A 19,483-nucleotide genomic window follows, 5' to 3' on the forward strand; every position below is an offset into this window, starting at 1 on the left:
TGTGGAGTCTCCATCCTTGGAGATACTCAAAAGCTGTCTGGACATAGTCTAGGGCAACTGGCTCTCGGTGGCCCTGCTTGAGCAGGAGGGTTGGACCAGATGACTTCCAGAGGTCCTTTCAAACCTCAACCATTCTGTGATTCTGTGATTTGAAATTACCAGTGAATTCAATGGAAGCAAAGTTATACCAATTCCTAAGCATTTTTAAAAAAATAAATCTCTGCTCACTAATCACTTGGGCATTGGCATTCTGGTTTCAGTTCTCAGGGTATCAAGGCTGTGCCTGTACTAATGATGAAAATATAACTAATCAGTAAACTGAAGAGCATGCAGAATTTATGACTTTTATACCAAACACCGGGTTGATGACCTGTGGTTCTCCATGTTCTTGGACTTTCATGCTTGGACACGCTCACCCAGTCACACGCGCTTGGCTAGCAAACATTTACCTGCGTCTGTACTCTACTGAGGATTCATTAGCAAGCAAAGGGGAAGACAACTAAAGCAGTCACCAATCGCAAGAAAAACATACCCTTCACTGGGAAAGAGGTCTATGGGCTAGTACAAATGTCTCTCGGGAAATTTTTGCAGGAGGACAGAGATCCAGAGTTCACATTTTCTCTTTTCTCTTCTGTAGCAAATATTTGGCTGAATAGAGATGGACTGGAGCAGCTGCACTTTCATTGGTTTAGTGTTCATCCTGACTTTTCTATCTGTTTTGAAAATGGGAGGTTTCTGGAATAACCACCGGAGAAAGAATTTTCCCCCAGGACCAAGAGCATTACCTATCATTGGAAATCTGCATTTGTTTGATTTGAAGAGACCCTACAGGACTTATCTACAGGTAGTCATTATCTTTTCTATTGGTCCCATAATTGCACATATCTCCAAGCCCTATAGACCAAGATGTAAGAGTTTCTCCTATTGCACTGGATGTGTTGCATCCACAGATGACCCTTAGTGAGGGACGGGAGACTGTTATTTGAGCAGAAAACTTTGAATGCAGTGAGATTTGTTCTTTACTGTAATACTTCCTCTGTGCAACTTCATGCATCTAGGTTTCAGCCTTAAACAACTCTCAAATTAATAACAAGTGCTCACATTATTTTTGTGGTAATTTTGAGAAAAGGTAACTGAATAAGGAAGCATTTTGATATGTGGTCTAACTCCCTCCACCTTCCACTGATTGATGTGTCTGGGGTTGCGACTGCAGCTTCCTGCTTTCACTGATTTAGCAACCCTTCTCATCTCCCTTTCCTCCTTTCTTCCCCAAAAGCTGAAGATAACTATATACTCTTAATATTCAGGGCCAACAGTTGCCAGAATATACAGCAAAGATCTAAGCAAATCAAAGTAATAAATCTTTCGTTTTCTTCTAGTGCTTTCTTTACCTAGTTTATTGTAGGACTTCCCTGATTTTGAGTCAGAAGACTTCTGTGAACCTGCTCCTTTCTTAGAGTTTTTTCTACTTAGACACTGAAATTACACGTCCTCCTTGCTGATGATTTTAAAAGGGATATTTACACCTACATATCTGTGTGTATGTTACATCCACAAATCAAAAGACCACTCAGAGGCAGTATCTGGAAAATCGCTGTAGCTATGCAATGCAGCCTAATTGTGTTGGCAAAAGCAAGCTCCATCTCTTTTCAGGCCAGCTGAACCAACATGTCTCTGCTGTAATTTAGTGAATCCATTCTAATGGAGGAGGCTGGTTCTCTGACTTGATCTTAACTCAAGGTTTAACAGTCACGCATACTTAGTGCGTAAAAGCGACTGGAGACCATATGCTCACCCTAAGCATCACCATTGCAAGCATTGGAAAGTCCTTACTGGAGAACACCCTTTGAAAAGATCATATTCTGCCTCAGCTACAGCAGTCTGGGATAACAGTATCACCACCAAAGAAGCTACTCTTAATTCAGACACGTGTCGCTGCTGCTATGTTATTTCATATAGCTGCTTACCAGTTGCTGAGCATTTTGCATATCGATGCTAAATCATTGTCTTCTCTTTCTCTGTGCAAACACACTAGAAAATAAGTGCATTCAGGAAAACCCCCTCCTATTGTCAGGAGTATCGGGACAATTGAGTTATATGAAAATAAATCTGCCTGTACAAGCTAAAAAGGTACCAGCTTAGGCCAAACATTGTCTCTGAGACAGTGTCGTGGTTTAACCTCAGTTGGCAACTGAGCACCACCCAGCCGCTCGCTCACTCCCCCAGCCCCCGGTGGGATGGGGGAGAGAATCGGAAGAGTAAAAGTGAGAAAACTTGTGGGTTGAGATAAGAAGAGTTTAATAATTGAAATAAAATAAAATAAGAATAAGAATATACAAAAAAACAAGTGATGCACAGTGCAATTGCTCACCACCCACCGACCGATGCCCAGCCAGTCCCCGAGCAGCGGCCCCCCCGGCCAGCTTTCCCCAGTTTATGTACTGAGCATGACGTCACATGGTATGGAATGTCCCTTTGGCCAGTTGGGGTCAGCTGTCCTGGCTGTGCCCCCTCCCAGCTTCTTGTGCACCTCCAGCCTGCTCAGTCGGTAGAGCATGGGAAGCTGAAAAGTCCTTGACTAGTGTAAGCATTACCTAGCAACAACTAAAACATCGGTGCGTTATCATCAACATTATTCTTATACTAAATCCAAAGCACAGCACTGTACCAGCTACTAGGAAGGAAATTAACTCTATCCCAGCCAAAACCAGGACAGACAGATTCATGGTAGATGTAGTCATATATAAAAAGTGAGAATTTACCTAATGCTAGATCCTGGACCAGAAACACACTGGGTTTTTTATACAATAATAGTAGCAAAGGTTTGAACAGGTTTAGTCTGTAAACAAAACACAATAACACAGAGATCAGTGTGAAAACATGAGTAAAAAATTGAATTTACAGGGATTCCTGAGGGAAGACAGAGCTGTCAGCACAACCCTTGACGGACTTGGGGTTTCAGCTGTTAACACTTCTGCTCGGTTTAGCACAATGGGACTCCACTCCTGACTGCGCTGTCTAGCCATTAACCATCATAATGTCTGGCACATTCACATTATTTAAATCAATTCACTTTCTCTGTACTTAGGAAAACATTTGTCATTTTAGTAACTTAGAGGCAGGACATGAAAATAAGCAGGACTGAAAGGGTGGTGAATTTCTTTGTAAGCTGTAAAAGCTGTAAATCACTGTTACCTTCTTCTGACAGCTGTCAAAAGTGTATGGTCCAGTCTTCAGTGTTCAGATGGGCCAAAGGAAAATAGTAGTGATTTCTGGATATGAGACAGTGAAAGAAGCTCTCGTAAACCAGGCAGATGCATTTGCAGAGAGACCTAAAATCCCAATCTTTGAAGATTTGACCAGAGGAAATGGTAAGTTGGTTTTATTTTTCCTTATCAGCTTGACTTATTCAAAAAGTTTTTTCCTAGAGACGAAGCAGAAGCTGGCACGTCACTTTGGATCAGAGACCATATAAGGCATTGGAAACAGGAGAAATTTCATTTACTTCAGTGCATTTATTCAAATTTGAAACTACTGACAGTGACAACAAAACCACCATAACTCTAACAATAGCCACAGCAACAGATAATGGATAGTGTCACACTTTCAGGATCTAGAAGGGGGCATGCATGCCGGGGAAGGCATTTCTAGCTCACATGATACGGTTCCGGACTTCTGTTGGTTTGGGCTTAGCATAGAAACTCCTTTTCCTGAAATGAGTATTATACTGCTGCTTCTCATTTCAAGTGGTGAATAGTGCTTTTAAAATCCAAATGTGACAATAGAATGGAACACATACGGAATTGGGGATTTATTTTAATAAGGGAAACACTGTATACTGACCTGGGTTTCCAAATGAGAATTTCATACCCAAACTTCAGTCTAATTTTTCATGAGAGTTTCATATTTACATCTCCAAAGACCCTTGGACAAATTCAGGAATAATTCTGTGAACATTTGAACAGTTGCATCATTTGATCACATTATTGCATGTAAGCTTTCTTAACACCTTATTTTTTTCCTTGGAAAAAATATAACTAAAGTTATTAGTTACATGGTGTAACAATTTCGGTGAAAAAACTGATTGAGGAGGTTTTAAGATGCTACCTAAATTTTGAAGACATTTGTGCCTAGTCAGGTTTCTCCTGCAATCATCAGAGACATGAGATCTCAGTTCAATTCCACTTCCAAAGTATGATGATCAGCGGTTTGAACTTGAATTTCCAATGTCCTCTTTCTTTCAGTGACAACTGTCTCTCAGAGATACATGTTCTTCTTAAGACTTGGTTAAATACCTCTTAAATAGTTTATCCTCCTTTTTTTTGTGCAATAAACCTATTGTTGAGGCCTGAAAATACTTAAGGGAAAGTTGTTTTTTTCCTCAGCCAGATATAATTTAGCTTGTTTTAAAAGTGACTGCTACTAAATAGCTACATTATTTGTCTACAAATTAGTTATTTAAAATCTTCTGCCACCTTGAAATGTTCTCTTCTTCTGTCAGGGATTGTTTTTGCTCATGGTGAAAACTGGAAGCTGATGCGAAGATTTACACTGACAACCTTACGAGACTTTGGAATGGGGAAAAGGGCCATTGAGGACCGCATTGTGGAGGAGTACGCGCATCTGGTAGACACCATTGCGTCACAAGAAGGTGGATAGATGATGCATTCTTCAAACCTCTAAGGTTTTGTTCAAGTACCCAGAGGCTTGCCAGTAAGCTTCTCAAGTTCAGACCTTTTTAAGAAATGTACTTCAGGCTGAATCAAGTTGATGAATTTGGCTCCTCTGGCATTTTTGTGACTTGGCATGGTATTCTAACATTGAATAATAATCAGTAACAGCAATCAATCATAACAAATAAATAGCAATAATTAGTATTAAATTTACATTTACAAATTACAGCTCTTGCCACAGTGTAATATATTCTTTTGTTCACTGTATAGGAAAGCCCTTTGATGCTAGTAAAATAATTAATGCAGCAGTTGCTAACATAATTGTATCAATATTACTTGGAAAACGATTTGACTACGAAGACTCCAGATTTGCGAGACTTCTACGTTTGACCAATGAAAACATGAGGCTTGCTGGGAAACCTTTGGTTACGGTAATGATAAATATTTTTATGTTGCTGTTCCACTGGATGCCATAGAAACATAGTAATACTGGTAGCCAATTGTTCCTATTAAACAGAAAAAGCTGAGACTCTGAGAGGTAATAGGTTTACAAGCACTTTCTGGGGCAAAACGGAGCTTGAGAGACAGTCTGGGAATCTTGAAGCCAACAATCAAACCCCCAGTCGCTCAAAAACATACTTAAGCTATAGTTTGAAGAGTGCTAAACCTGGACTGAAAAAATCAGACCGCGTAGTGCATGAACAGCAAGCTCAGCATTCCCCAAAAATATAGTTCACGCGTATAAAGTAACCAGGCAGAACAGTACACTCTCAGAACATGGGGCAGGGAGAAGCTATAGAGTATGTGGTCTACCAGTAAAAGGAGCTCTGACACAAAACCTATTTTCCCATGCTTCCAGTCACTGAAATGTCTCAATGAGCAATAAATACTCTCTGAAACTCACGTGCAATGCTGCCACGCACCAGGTTCACTTCTGTTCCTTTAGGCTTTGAAACAGAAAAAAAAACTTCGCAGAAGAGCTGGCTAAAACAATAAAAAATGTTGCTGGCCAACACTTCCATCTCCCTGGTGGCAAGTTACAGGTGTTTGTGTCTGACAACTACACTACTCCTGCAAAATAGTAATTTGGGGTGGAGAGTTTTCCATGTATTCAGTGGTCCTTGATGGATTTTTCTACCATGAATTCGTCCAGTCACTTTTTCATGTTCTAAAGAACAAAGCATTAATGTTAAGTCTTTGTCTTTGTATCTGTAAAACTGGCACAATATTATTAATTTGTTTCTGTAGTGTTTTCAGACCTCTGGCTGGTAAATTCTCTCTAACATCTTTCACTCTTGCAGATGTACAACATCTTCCCACACCTTGGATTCCTCCTAAAGGCTAACAAGACTCTTCTCCAAAACAGAGATGAATTCCATGCTTATGTACAAGTTACTTTTATAGAACATCTCAAAACTCTGGACAAAAATGATCAAAGAAGTTTTATTGATGCTTTCCTGGTTAAACAGCAGGAGGTAACTGAATCTTTTCTCATTTATTCCAATTTTTATGTTTATATGAAGACATTTACAATTTCCTTTCAGCCCTAATAATTATAGCTGTATTTCTTTAGGGAATCTATCTTTGACAAAACACGTATAACAAACCGGTAGAGTCAAACAGTTAGTACACCCTGTTGCAGTTCCAACCCCTTTTAATCAGCAAACATTTATCCTTATTTATGCTTTTCTTCAGACTGTATCAATATATTTACAGAGGCTGCATCTTTTCATCTGCTCTCTCTGTTGTCCTAGCCCTTCTGGCTCTTTCAAAAACATAATGCATTACGGAACAAAAGCGCTACCCGGGCATTACTGGGATCCTTATTTGGGGTCTCTGATATATCAGGGTTACATTCGTCATAGAGAAACCAGCTCTCTCTGCAGCTTGCCCCAGTAAATGCAGAGACCATGCAAAACATAAAACCTATGTCAACACTCTTGTCCAGGTACAAGTCCAAAGCTTTTCTTTGTCTTTCACACTTCTTTAAAATATATGATTTATTTCTTAGTAAATGTTTAACTATGTAAATTGCATTTTCACATGGAAAGCTTTATGTTTTCATCCTTTTATCTCAACCACTTCTTTCAGGAGAAATCATCTACCAATGGGTATTTCCATAATGACAACTTGCTAAGCTTGGTGAGCAATTTGTTTACTGCTGGCGTTGAGACAATTTCCACCACACTAAACTGGAGCATTCTGCTGATGCTAAAGTACCCTGAAATTCAGAGTAAGTGCTTTTATGACAGATGCTGTTACACTCAGTACATTAAGAACTGAACAGGAACCTGGACAGTCAACATATCTGTTAGTACACTAAGTTACAAAAAGCCAAGATTTCCAGCTAATTATTGTCTAGAATCATAGAATCATAGAATCATTTAGGTTGGAAAAGACCTCTAAGATCATTGAGTCCAACCGTCAACCCAACACCACCATGCCCACTAAACCATGTCCCTAAGCGCCTCATCTACACGTCTTTTAAATACCTCCAGGGATGGGGACTCCACCACTTCCCTGGGCAGCCTGTTCCAATGTTTCACCACTCTTTCAGTAAAGACATTTTTCCTCACATCCAATCTAAACCTCCCCTGGCGCAACTTGAGGCCATTTCCTCTCGTCCTATCACTTGTTACTTGGGAGAAGGGACCAACACCCACCTCGCTACAACCTCCTTTCAGGTAGTTGTAGAGAGCGATGAGGTCTCCCCTCAGCCTCCTTTTCTCCAGGCTAAACAACCCCAGTTCCCTCAGCCGCTCCTCATCAGACTTGTTCTCCAGACCCCTCACCAGCCTCGTTGCCCTTCTCTGGACACGCTCCAGCACCTCGACGTCCTTCTTGTAGTGAGGGGCCCAAAACTGAACACAGTATTCGAGGTGCGGCCTCACCAGGGCCGAGTACAGGTCTAGGTATAGCTGTGCCCTGTGGTTCAGACCCAGTGAGGGGCACACTGGTCAGCCTACCAGTAGAGGTAAGAACAGAGTTCATATGGGCCAGGTCCCTTGCGCAGTAAAATCTCATTAATTAAAAAGAAGAGAGCTGCCCTGTGTTGGCCAATGAAATTGTTCCAGGTTTCCCTCAGAAACAGGCTGTTGATAAACCAAAGGCCTGTGCAGATGTTAAATGGACTGTACCGAGGCTTTAAATACCTGAGCAGACTCAGGGAATTGCTCTTTGTCTGACATCTCCATTCCAGTTTATGGCACAGCGTTGTTAGGAGTCAAGTGGGGGGTTTGAGACACCTCTTGGTCAGAGCAAGAAACTTTAGACAGAAGAGAGGGCAGAAAAATACAAGTCTTTAGGTCTCTTACTGGTAAAGAAATAATCAAACACTGTAGTTCTGTCCACCGCCCGTTATTTCTGAAAGGAAAAAAAGATTTTGGGAGAATTTATGGTCTTTTATACTTTACATCAGTAAAGCACAGTATGTCTCAGGGATGAATGAGTCCTTGTCTCTTTCTTATAGTTGATTCTTTCCTCAGGAAAGGTCCAAGAAGAGATAGAGCAAGTGATAGGGTCAAACCCCCCACGGATCGAGCATCGAACTCAGATGCCATATACGGATGCTGTCATCCATGAAATTCAGAGGTTCGCTAATATCCTGCCATTGAATTTGCCCCATGAAACTGCTGCAGATGTCACTCTCAAAGGCTATTTCATTCCCAAGGTGAGATGCCTACAGGATTGTTTCTTCTAGCATTTCTTCTTTCTCAGACCTGATTAATGTGATAAACATGAACTCTCTAATGAAGTCACACAACAGCAGTCAGAATAATCTCTTTCTCCAGGCTGACAGTCTTGAAGTCTTATTGCCATTACCGCCACCACGATATTTGTCCACGGATTAATTCCACTGTCTTATTTTGCAGGGAACTTACGTTATCCCCTTACTGACCTCTGTCCTGCAAGACAAATCGCAGTGGGAGAGACCAGACATGTTCTATCCTGAGCACTTTCTTGATGCCAACGGAAAATTTGTGAAGAAAGATGCTTTCATGCCTTTTTCAGCAGGTGCCTTCTCTTTTCCATTTACTGCTGTTGCAAGTACAGATCTTAGACAAGAACTACTTGTACCAGTGGTTTTTTTGTTACTGAAGCCTGGCCTCCACACTGTCTTTTTCATGGGACCATTTCACAACCCGTATTTCACAGATTTCTCAGGACACACCGCTGATAAGAGAGAGTACTCACAAATGTCTGCTAATTCCTCCAACCTCTGGATCTTATTGGTTTCTCAGTTAGTATTCAATGTTTATAAACGGGAATTTGTAGTGCCTTCTTAAAGATGAGGGAGGTTTTCAGCAAATTCCATGATGGTTTAGATAACACATTTCTGCATCATAATCTGTAGCCCACAACTGCTCTATGGCCTGGGCTTCTTTGTCTCTGGCTCTTACCATACCCAGCTGCATTGTCTATGACCACGCACAAAGCACACAGGAAAGGTGGCTTCTGTGTCTTTCCGGGGGAACCATGTTTCATTTTTGCACGTCCCTTTTAAAAAGTCACGAATAATGTCGGCTGGGATCAAGACTTCACATACTGTGCCAACAAAGAGGAGTTGCCTTATGTAAAAACCCAAATTCTGTGTAAAATCAAAGGACAGAAAGGGGTTGCCTTCTGAGGCTTCCACAGAGCGTGATGTTCACCCAAGCTTACGCACCTGCACCATTTGCCAAAGCGTGAGAGATTCCGACCCACGTGATGACTGCTCCTTCTCTGGCGTTTTTCCTGCTTTGCAGGCTCTGTCACTGCTCAATTAAGTTCCTATACATCAGTCTCTGGCTAACTTGTCTATCATATCCACAACACTCTGCATTTTTCATAGACCCTATTTGTGTATTTTAAATTCTGCATGATATTTGAATAAGGTTTTTCCTTGTCGTACTCACCATCCAACATATAGTAAATAATTTTTTTCATAGAAGGACTTATGATACTTCCAATTCACAGGCCTTCTTTTTCAGATTTAAGCCTAGATGTCCTGGCTGAAAGCACATCCAGGGAGTGTCAGGTCTGGGCATTCCCTGGAAGGCTTATTTCATAGCAAAGCCATGCAACAGCGCTTCATTTTCCACTTTCTGTCATACAAGGGAGTTAAAATCAAATCTTAGTTCAGGCTTTTGTTAGCTCTGGCCTTGAATCATCATGCTCTGATTAAGACAGTTTACAAGCTGCTGAATTTGACCAAGACTGAGAAAAATTTATATTCACAGTGCTTTTGAAGAAAGGCTTATATTAGGGGGTCCATAGAACATCTCCACCCTCCATAGAATATCTCCACCACCGTCCTCCTAGAGTCCCCCTCTAGCCATCATTTGTGAGTCTCCAAGGTCTTTTCTGACAAATTTTAACATAAAAATTTGCCTGTGACTAGACTAATAGAGCCAAAGACTAGACTAGACCAGCCAAAGTTGGTCTGGGATCCAAAAATTGAACCAAGTAGAGGAAAAATCTGAAAATGAAGAAAAATACAAATTTTATTGAAAACTGGAATTAAGGAATTCAGGTTGCATTTCCATACATTTCTCCCCAAACGCAAGCATTTAGACAAATGAAAAGAAAAAAAAATCACCAGGTGGCTTTGTTATCATACCTCTGAAGACCAAGTATCCTCTCTCTTAGATGATTCTTGTACTCAGTAGACTTTTAAGAGCTACTGTGCTCTTTATTCATAGCCAGGATGTGACATTTCAAGTGTTCTGGATTCCCACTGATCTTCCTCGGAATAAGAGCTGCTCAGAGGTTTTTATTTCTTCAAACTATTGAAAAAGCAGCTCCCACTGACTCTCTTATGGTTGTTCTGCATTTTATTCCAGGGCGGAGGATCTGCGCCGGTGAGACTCTTGCCAAAATGGAGCTCTTCCTCTTCTTCACCAGCCTCCTGCAGAGGTTCACCTTCCACCCTCCCCCTGGAGTTTCTACCTCAGACCTGGACCTCAGCCCTGCTATTTCATTTAACATCATCCCCAAACCCTATAAAATGTGTGCTGTAACACGTTTCTAGAGCTCTAATCAGCATCAATTTGTTTCAAAAATGTTTGAATTACTTTTCCATGATATCTGCCTTCTTCATTCTTTGGCCAAAATAATGCACAGCATTACATCTTAATGAAGGTTTCCAGTACTTCTAAAACAAAGAGGTGTTCTTTTATTTTTTATATCTTGGGGGAAGGCAGAAGTGGACCAGAAGTGTGGACTAATTGATGACTTATGGATTAACCTATTAGATCACCTAATCTGGGCTAAGTAATACAGACCCTCAGCTTTCACATTCTTACTTCAGTTTTCACTTGGTAATGTGTGTTTGTTGAAAGCGTATCCCCCAGAAACACTCCCAAGTCCAGGTTTCTCTAAAGAGACATATAGCCCATGAAGCTGTGCCTAGCTTGTACTATCCTGCTTAAAGATAAGCACTGCAGAGCCTCTGTGGTGAATGTGGGATGTTCAGAGCTTCAGGTCTTCAGAATGGTTGTTTGGTCTTGGCAGGCAGATGGGTTTGAAGCTGGGTTGGATATACCAATGTTCTCCCAACACCTTGTTGTGGCTTCTTCCCTTGGCTCTTCTCCCTAATCCTTCCCCTCTTCAGGAGCATTCAGTCCCTGCTTCTGCCTGGGCAGTAATCAGTGCTGACCCTCTGTGGTATGCCTTAGAGCTCGGCTTTTCTTAGGTTGGCTATTTTACTTGGCACTAGAAGGGCAATATTCCCTGTTCTGCCACTTCTCCTGAGACTAGGTGTTGAAGCAAGACACTCATTCCTTCTCCTCGGAGGAGACACTCCTCTGAACATTCCCGTTCGTTTGATCTCATTCCCTTGGTTTGGGGGCTTTCATATCAGCACTTCTCCATATGCCTTTGTCTCCTTACCCGAACAAGATTCCGATCATTAGGCTGTAAATAATTAAATAATTATGAGGAGATTCAATCCACTTAAAAGTTGATATACAGAGCACAATTCAATTGCTTTAACCCCAAGCCTCTAGCACCATTTTAGACACCCTCAGATCTTTTGCTTGGCCTTCAGCTGCCAGACTGGGGGGACAGGTCCTGTGCCACATAAGCCCCTTGTGCATGTTTCAGGTAATGTAGATACTTCAAACATCTATGAGTGTTCAACTGTAGGCTACTAAATAGAGACTAATGATTAAAGACTCAAAAGTGAAAACAATATGAGAATCCAAAAAATTGCATGAGTGGTTACATCATTTTTATTTTCAGGAGCAAATTTGCCCTCTTCTTGAATTCTTCTAATGTAATAATTCCCTTATAATTTTAAGGAAAATTTTTACAAAGGAGTAGTAAACGTCTCATTTAGATCTGTTTATTTTAGGTTTTGGATTCACAAAGGAGTTAGATAGAAAGGAAAATTAGCCTGAGATTTTTATTTGTTTCCAAATTTCAGGAGGCAAAGAATTTTAAAACTCGTGCCTCTCCTACTTTCCAACCCAGGTTGCAGAGCAGGTGCAGGTGAAAACTTTGCCAACATGGAGCTCTTCCTGTTCTTTACAAGACTCCTGCAAAAGTTCCTGGTTTTTCCTACCCCTGAAGCATCCATTTCAGGTCTGAACACAGTAAGGTGCACTGGCCTTTCAGCAGACATTTTAGGATCTGGCCTGTGATTTGATAGTCTTTTTTTTTGCTAATACATAAATCCACACACTCCTGTGACCACAGAGTATTGTACAGGTGTAATGGTGGCAGGAGTCTGTTTTTTTCCACTTTTTGTGAACATTTATAGATGTCTCCAAATCCATCTTTCGGCCTGGCCATTTTAAACAATACGCAGTTGTTTCCACTTCCAGTAGAGGACAGACCAGAAAAGCAATGCAGAAGAACGGTCAAACTTACTAGATACAGTAGGAGAATACTGCTGCATGTCTTCATGGTGCTCATGAGCTGTAGATCCTCATGTTGGTATCCCCTCTGAAGCGCCAGCTGTGCTAACCGTACATTCTCATTATTGGGTACCATTTTGCATCTCAGGGGGAACAACGTTAAAAAATCAGAACTGCTGCACTGGAAGTTCTAGTACTCCAGATCCTCACAGCCTCTGTTGCTACTTAGTCCAGGGCTCCTGTGAGAAAAACTGATGTAACTTACAGGACATTTCCATTGCAATCTTGTGTGTGTGTGTCTTCTGAGCTATATTTGCACTTGGAGAACGTGATGTTTTTCATCAGTTAGCTGAGATCTGTGAAAATTATCATTTAATTAGCTTTACCAGGAATAAAAACATGTTTTTCATTCTCCGCCCCTGAAGTTTAAATGTTAAAAACATTTATTAAAATAGTGAGAGGGGGGGATCCACTGAAGGCAAGGTTTGAAAAAGGGAATCACTGTAGAAAAGGTATTAGAAGTTGGTGATCACATTTCCTTTTCTGAAGCTGTTCTTTCTCATATCATCAAAGTACTCAAAACAAATCAGATGTTTGCATTTCTTGCTCCTATTAACCTTTAAACAAAACACATTTATCTTGGTAATATAAGAAATCTAATGTAACAAGAAGTCTTGCATTTATCTTATAAATAAAGATTCTGAAGCCATAGAAAGAATGTGATAATTGAAAGCATGATTGCAGTGCATGAAGAGGTGGGAGGTGATACGATTGCACTGTGTTTTCCTGATAGAGTGTTTCTGTATGTACAAATCAGCTAATCTTATCTAACCATCTTTGTACATATTGATTCACATGACCTCCATTAACCTACCACCTGAGGCTTTTCCACGTATTTCTCTTCGAAGATAGAATCAGATCAAAATAGATTTTTTAGTCTTTTTCCAGCTCTAACATTTCAGAAAAAATCCACTCCGTTTAAACACTGTTTTTTCACTTGGGGAGTTGGACACAAAATGATGAAAATAAATGACTTTTTCATGAGCAAAACAGGCCCCTATTCTTTACACTACTTCTTGCCAGGAGTTGCCATCAGCCCTGGAGAGGCTAAACCTCCATTTCTAGATCTTTACTAATTGAGAAGAAGGTGGGTGTTGTCTGAAAGATGGCAATGCCAGATTGTTCATGAGTTATGGCACAGTTGCTTGATGTTTGCAGGATCACCAGGATGAACACCATCATGGAGGCTGTAACTCCTCCAGGCAAGACCCACACACTTCAGAAGAAGGCAGAACCTGGTTGTACTTGAAACAGGACATTCATTCACACCTAATGTTCACCAAAAAGGCCCACAGTTATAATCACAAGAGTACTTAGTCTGTTGGTCTGCCCAGTTGCCTTGGACAGTTTGGGCACACTACTGTCAGACACACCAGCTGACTGACTGCTTCTCACCCTGAGAAGAAACAGAAACTCTCCCTCCACCACGTGACACTTGCATCTGTAAAGTGGCAATTTCCTCTTTAATTATTATTTCTCTCTCATTTCCCTGCTATCTTCTGTTGACCTTCTTCCAATGATGAAAGGCCAACAATGCTACAAGTAAGTCAAACAGCCCTGAAAATTTATTTCACAAATCTAGAAGTATCTGACACAGCCTACCATATGCAAAGAAATAACAGTTGTGTACTTGTTATAGCAGATCACTTCTCAAGAAAAACCTTAAGCCAAGTTGACCTGAGTCCTGAGGGTCATTATGATTTTTCCTGAATATTCTGTTGTTGCTTCAGGGGTAGGAAAAACCAGGAATTTAATTTAACTCAAATTTTAACTCAAATTAACTCTATCCCTGCCGAAACCAGGACATCTGTAAATGGATAACCTCAGTAAATAAAGCACACACCTGTGGCAAGAGCTGGTGCTTTTGTAATGAACCTTCTGACTTGCTGTTAAACATTGCGTAAACACTGCCTGCAAATTCCAGCTGTCAGAGGGCTCCCACCTCCTGGCGACAGTAAAGGGAAGTTAAAATTGACTGAGAGCCAAAATAACCCTAGATTGATACTGCTTCAAGCTTCCACGTCTGCTCTCTCTCCGTAGGCAGTGTGGGAGGCGAGTGGTGCTCTTGGTTCAGACCCAGTATCCTCAGGGTACCACCCAGACACAGCAGGGCTCATTGGCTGAATGCTGGTGCAAAGAACATCGCTGTTTGCTGAGCGATCATTACAGGGTGCGTAGGGGACCCTTCCCTCACCAAGCATGATGATGGTCACCTCTTTTCTACGTGCTTATTGCTTGTCCTGACTCTTCTATTGACTATGAAAAAAAGAAAGTTTCTGGAATAGACACTGCAGAGAGAATTTCCCCCAAACCAAAGTCTTTACACATCATTAGAAACCTGCTCATCACAGATCGGAAGGGGGCCTCCCGGATATCGCTCCTGTAAACCTTATTTTTCTTCCTACTGTCCCACCGTGCAATCAATGAGCATTTGTGGTGGTGCTCTCCGTCTAAACTTCAACCCAGGTGCAGAATGGAATGTATTAAACCAAACTCCACCTAAAAGTGCAATAGGAGGAAAACTTCAAGTACTACATAATTCATTCTCTTTACTGTAGGTGCCCTTTTATCACATCACCATATAATTTCTGACTTCTCTCGAAAATATTTTTGGCAATTAAAAGGGATCACCCCTGTTATGAAGAATTCTTATCATTTTGGGACTAATATACAAAGCATGACCAGAAAAGAAGAGGTTATGGAGAGGCACAAGATCATGTATGCCTCTGTGAGAATCCGTTACAAGGACATCAAAATGTCTAACCTGTGGCCACAGCCTGCTCCAGTACTGAGTCTGTAGACCCCAGTATGTCACTTTTTCTTTCATGAAGGAAAAGCCATCTTCTCTTCACAGCAGTTGGCTCCTTATTTTCTTCCATTAACTGGCAATACTTCTAGGAGTAGATGCAGAAGGTAAATCCACTTCCATGAAAATTTCAAGTTCTTCCCATCAACACCTTTCTGAAGGCAAGAAGATAGAAGCAGCAAAGCTCATATTAGTGCTTCAGTGAGCTCCCCGCACTGGCTATACATCAAGGGTTTTCAACCAAAAAGTCAACAGTCTTGTCTGAACTGACCCTGATCTTTCCTCCAGGACCTTTATTTGCCGAAGCAGCCTGAAATTCTGCCTTTCCTATGGCAGGATCCTATGTTGCACGACCACCTTGGGCTCCTTCCTGAGGTATCTCTGTTTCTCAAATGGTTATTTTCTGTCTTCAGACCAAAAAACCACTGGATGTAGTTACCTGGAAATTATTCTCCCTCTCAATAAATGTAGGATCTCCACAGCTTCTGTAAAAATGGTCTAATTGGGCTGAATGAGATAGGACCTAGAGGTAGACATCTGGCCCTATCAAAGGCAATGGCAGAATTTACCTGGACTTGAGAAAGACAAGGATTATAATAATCTTGATATATCCAGTTATCCTAAAACACTAGGCTGCCTTAAACCCAGATTGGCCTTTGAATCAGGAGTGTATACATCTGTGCACCTGCTCACACACTAACAAAGCACTATCGTTTCCTTCAATTCTCACTTTTCTATGGTCTTGCAGAAATTCTCTGTTGTATGCCAATAGCTCCCTCCTGCCAGGAATCCCTGCTTTGCTCAGAAAACATACTCAGTTTTTAAAAATTGATGAAGTAGAATTGTAGCTTGGTTTTCCAAAACCAAATCTGCCAGCCCTGTATGAGTGACTCAGGTACACAGATTGTCTTTCAAATGGCACTGCACATACAAGTGACATTCTTATATTTAATCTAGTATGAAACTCAGAAAGCTAAAATAATAATGGAATATTTGAATATTAGTGAAATTAAATGTCCCAATCCATCTTTTTGCCCTCCTTTTAGAAAATTTTGTAATTTTTAGTCCAGGACCTGCTGATAATTCAAAATCCTTTGTGCCCTAAAAGGACACGTGCCTCCTACTCTGCTCCAGGCAGGCATTCAGCAATGGGAGGTGCCCTCCATTAATATCATCCTGTCAGGTACACACTGCAAGTAAAGTTACCCTGGAAATGTAGCCATATGTTTGGGTTAATACCTACCCTAGACTGTAGTCGTCACTGTACTAGCCTGATTACCTTCTATGCACAACGCATGCCTTACAACGACTATGCCCTTGAAGAAGAACTAAAAGACTGATAAAAGGGGATCATCCTGCCCTAGAAGGCGTCGGAGGCTCGATGATTGCCAAAGAAACAAGAAGTCAGCAAAAAACTGCGGTAACTAGGGGAAAGGTAAAGGCGGCAGGGGGAGATTGCGACCACCGACTCAATTCAAGACTGGAAAGACTTGCCCCCCCCACCTGCAAGGAGCACGCGTGCTAATTTACAGGGCAAGCGAGGCTAATTTGAACACAACTGTGTGAACACAAAAACCAATGAGCCATAAACTTAGGCGGGCTTTTACTAACCATGTAACAATATAAATACACTGTAGTTCTTTTGTGTGGTGTGCTAGCTTTGTGGAATTACCACCTAGCACCCATCTTTGCGCAAACACGAGGTAAAAAAATATCTCGGCTCTGTGGGCAAGATTGGCTTATTGCACACCGGGTACCAGACCCTGCTTGTGGGACAACAGAATTAGCCCACGAACGTGTCGAGCATCACCTCCTCGCAGACCTGCAGGCATCCAGTCCTTCCAAAGGTTTAAGTGCAGAAAATATTTACCTTTCTCACTCACCTGGGTTGTTGTTAGTTAACCCATTAGATTGCATTGTTAGTGATGCCAAAGGATGCAAGGAAGAAAACCAGCAAGCAAATCAGTTGGGTACCGTGCGAAGCTTTGAAACTAGGTGAAGCCAAAGCTCGTGTTATTTGAATTTTTAGCAGACTGACAGCTGCTGTTCAGAGGCTCCCTGGCAGCTGTTTGGTCAGCAGTATGCCACTGCTACACTTCTAGTCCACATTGTCTGAATCAAAGGAGGTCTGAGTGACAGTGTTGACAGAAGTCAAGCCAGCAGCCTAGAGGACAGGCAAACCCTGGAGGAAGAAACAGTCTTTTGGGTGTTAACCAATCTACTTTTTTACTTGAATCCGTGTAGAATACATTTTTTCCTCTCTTGCTTTCTGTAATACACCTCCTGGGCATATGCTGTTTGCATTAAACCTCCACAGTAATGGCGCCAATTACTTTCATACAGGACTAAGGACACCCTTGTTGTCAGTATCAGAAGAAACAGGCAGAAAACATAATGAACAGGCCCGTGGTTCCTCCCCAGGCCCTTCAGAGCCTTTCTGTAGGCTTGGATCTCTAAGGTCCTCTCCCTGAAGCTCATGGCTCATTCTCTCAAGTAGAGAGACCGACCTAACCTTGTTTCTCCAACAGGCTAACCCCTCAAATCTTCTTTCCTTTCCCCCCATGGCTTGTCTCTTTCTTTCCCTCTTTTGCCCTGTTTCCCAGACAAATTCAGGAATGAATCTGCACAGCTTTACAGGGTCCCCTTCCACCACCTGGACTCTTTGTTCTGCCTTTGTCTGTCCTCCACCTTTCTGCTCTCCTTCCTTTGCCAGACAGGACTGCCAAAACTGGTTCTCACTCAGGCTTTAGTTCATCTCCTTTTCAAAAGGAAATAGGACTCCTTTTATTCCAGACCTGACTCCTGTGAGGTGCTGCAATCATGGACCCTTTCAGTTCAGTAGATAAACACAAGCTTAAGGCTAAAACTTAATAGTCCCCATTAAGTATTTAATTCAGGTCTGTGAGGAACCTTACCAGCAGTGCTGGGTACATGTTTGCACAGAGATATCTACAAAATACTAGAGATACATAGCAAATTTACCAGAAAGCAGCACCTGTAGACACCCACATCCCCTTCACAGTCACATCCCGCTTCCAGTCACACCCATTCAAATCCAAAAGGTGAAATCCTGGTGCAAAATAGGAATGCCAATAGATTCACAGGCTCACAGGACTGCAAGATAATTCAGGGCTGGAAGGGACTGCAGAAGGGCAAAGCAGAGTCAGTTGTGAGGTGAGACCAGACTGCACAGGGCTTTATACAATCGGATTTTGAATCCAGAGGGATCCAAATACAGTTTGGACATACATAGGTGTAACAGAAAGTACAATACCTCTCTGGGTCAAAGTTAAATCCAAGATGGTATAATAAGCCTCCCACTGTTCTGTTTTCCAGTGGAGATCTGATTTTGGCACACTTCTCAGGCTGAGACCCAGGCTCTTTAGATGAGCTTGCACGGCATGATGCTTATTGCTCTATGTTGCCACGAGCATAAGGCACTGGCGTGTTGTTGTGGAGGTAGCCTCCATGACAGTGACAAATTGCTCACAAGGCAAATTATCACTAGAAGACCACCACTGCATTACCACTTTGCTTTTCTCTGGGGATATATTGGTAAATAGACATGCTGTAACATGGAAAGCTAAGAAATACTGACTAAATGACAAAGTCTAGTGATCCTTAAAATGTAAAAGAGAATCAACGTACTGGACCAGATGCCCTGTGAAACAAGACTCCTCCCCTCTTAAACTGTCTTCTGCAAGGTGCTGGAAGAGGCAGTCCAGACTAGTAATTTATACAATACCGGGAACCAACAGAAATACTAAAATTTATGAATGTCCTCTGGAATCAACTGCCTTAATTGGCAAAGGATGGTGACCTCCAGCAAGAAAAATTTTCAGAGCTGCTCTTCCCACGCTACTGTGTTGGTAGTACCTCAAGACACATGCTGTCAGTTAAAAGCACATGCAATTGGCAGGATTCAGCTACAAATTCAGACACGTAAATTTAGGTGTCTGACTATAAGTGCCTATATGTGCCCTTGTGACTTAATTCAGTTGTGTAGACCTTGAGTGCTGTTTGAGATGCTTTATGACAGCTGATGTCCAATGAGTAGCCCAGAAGGGTGTTGCTCTCCCATTGGGCCTCTGAACCTCAGGAAGGTG

The 19,483-nt window shown here is 41.7% G+C and overlaps 1 protein-coding gene across 1 annotated transcript; it reads left to right on the plus strand.

Annotated features, from left to right (window-relative positions):
• The first annotated feature begins 418 nt into the window (after positions 1 to 418).
• On the plus strand, positions 419 to 10,816 carry LOC143157708 (cytochrome P450 2K1-like). Its single transcript, XM_076332611.1, has 10 exons — positions 419 to 549; positions 638 to 844; positions 3,209 to 3,371; positions 4,502 to 4,651; positions 4,944 to 5,104; positions 5,975 to 6,148; positions 6,765 to 6,906; positions 8,159 to 8,343; positions 8,546 to 8,687; positions 10,496 to 10,816. Exons 2-10 carry the CDS (start codon positions 659 to 661, stop codon positions 10,681 to 10,683), a joined length of 1,491 nt encoding a protein of 496 aa, XP_076188726.1. The 5' UTR covers positions 419 to 549; positions 638 to 658; the 3' UTR covers positions 10,684 to 10,816.
• Positions 10,817 to 19,483: the final 8,667 nt, after the last annotated feature.

The sequence above is a fragment of the Aptenodytes patagonicus genome, chromosome 3, assembly GCF_965638725.1.
Source record: "Aptenodytes patagonicus chromosome 3, bAptPat1.pri.cur, whole genome shotgun sequence".
In the NCBI taxonomy this organism is placed as follows: Eukaryota; Metazoa; Chordata; class Aves; order Sphenisciformes; family Spheniscidae; genus Aptenodytes; species Aptenodytes patagonicus.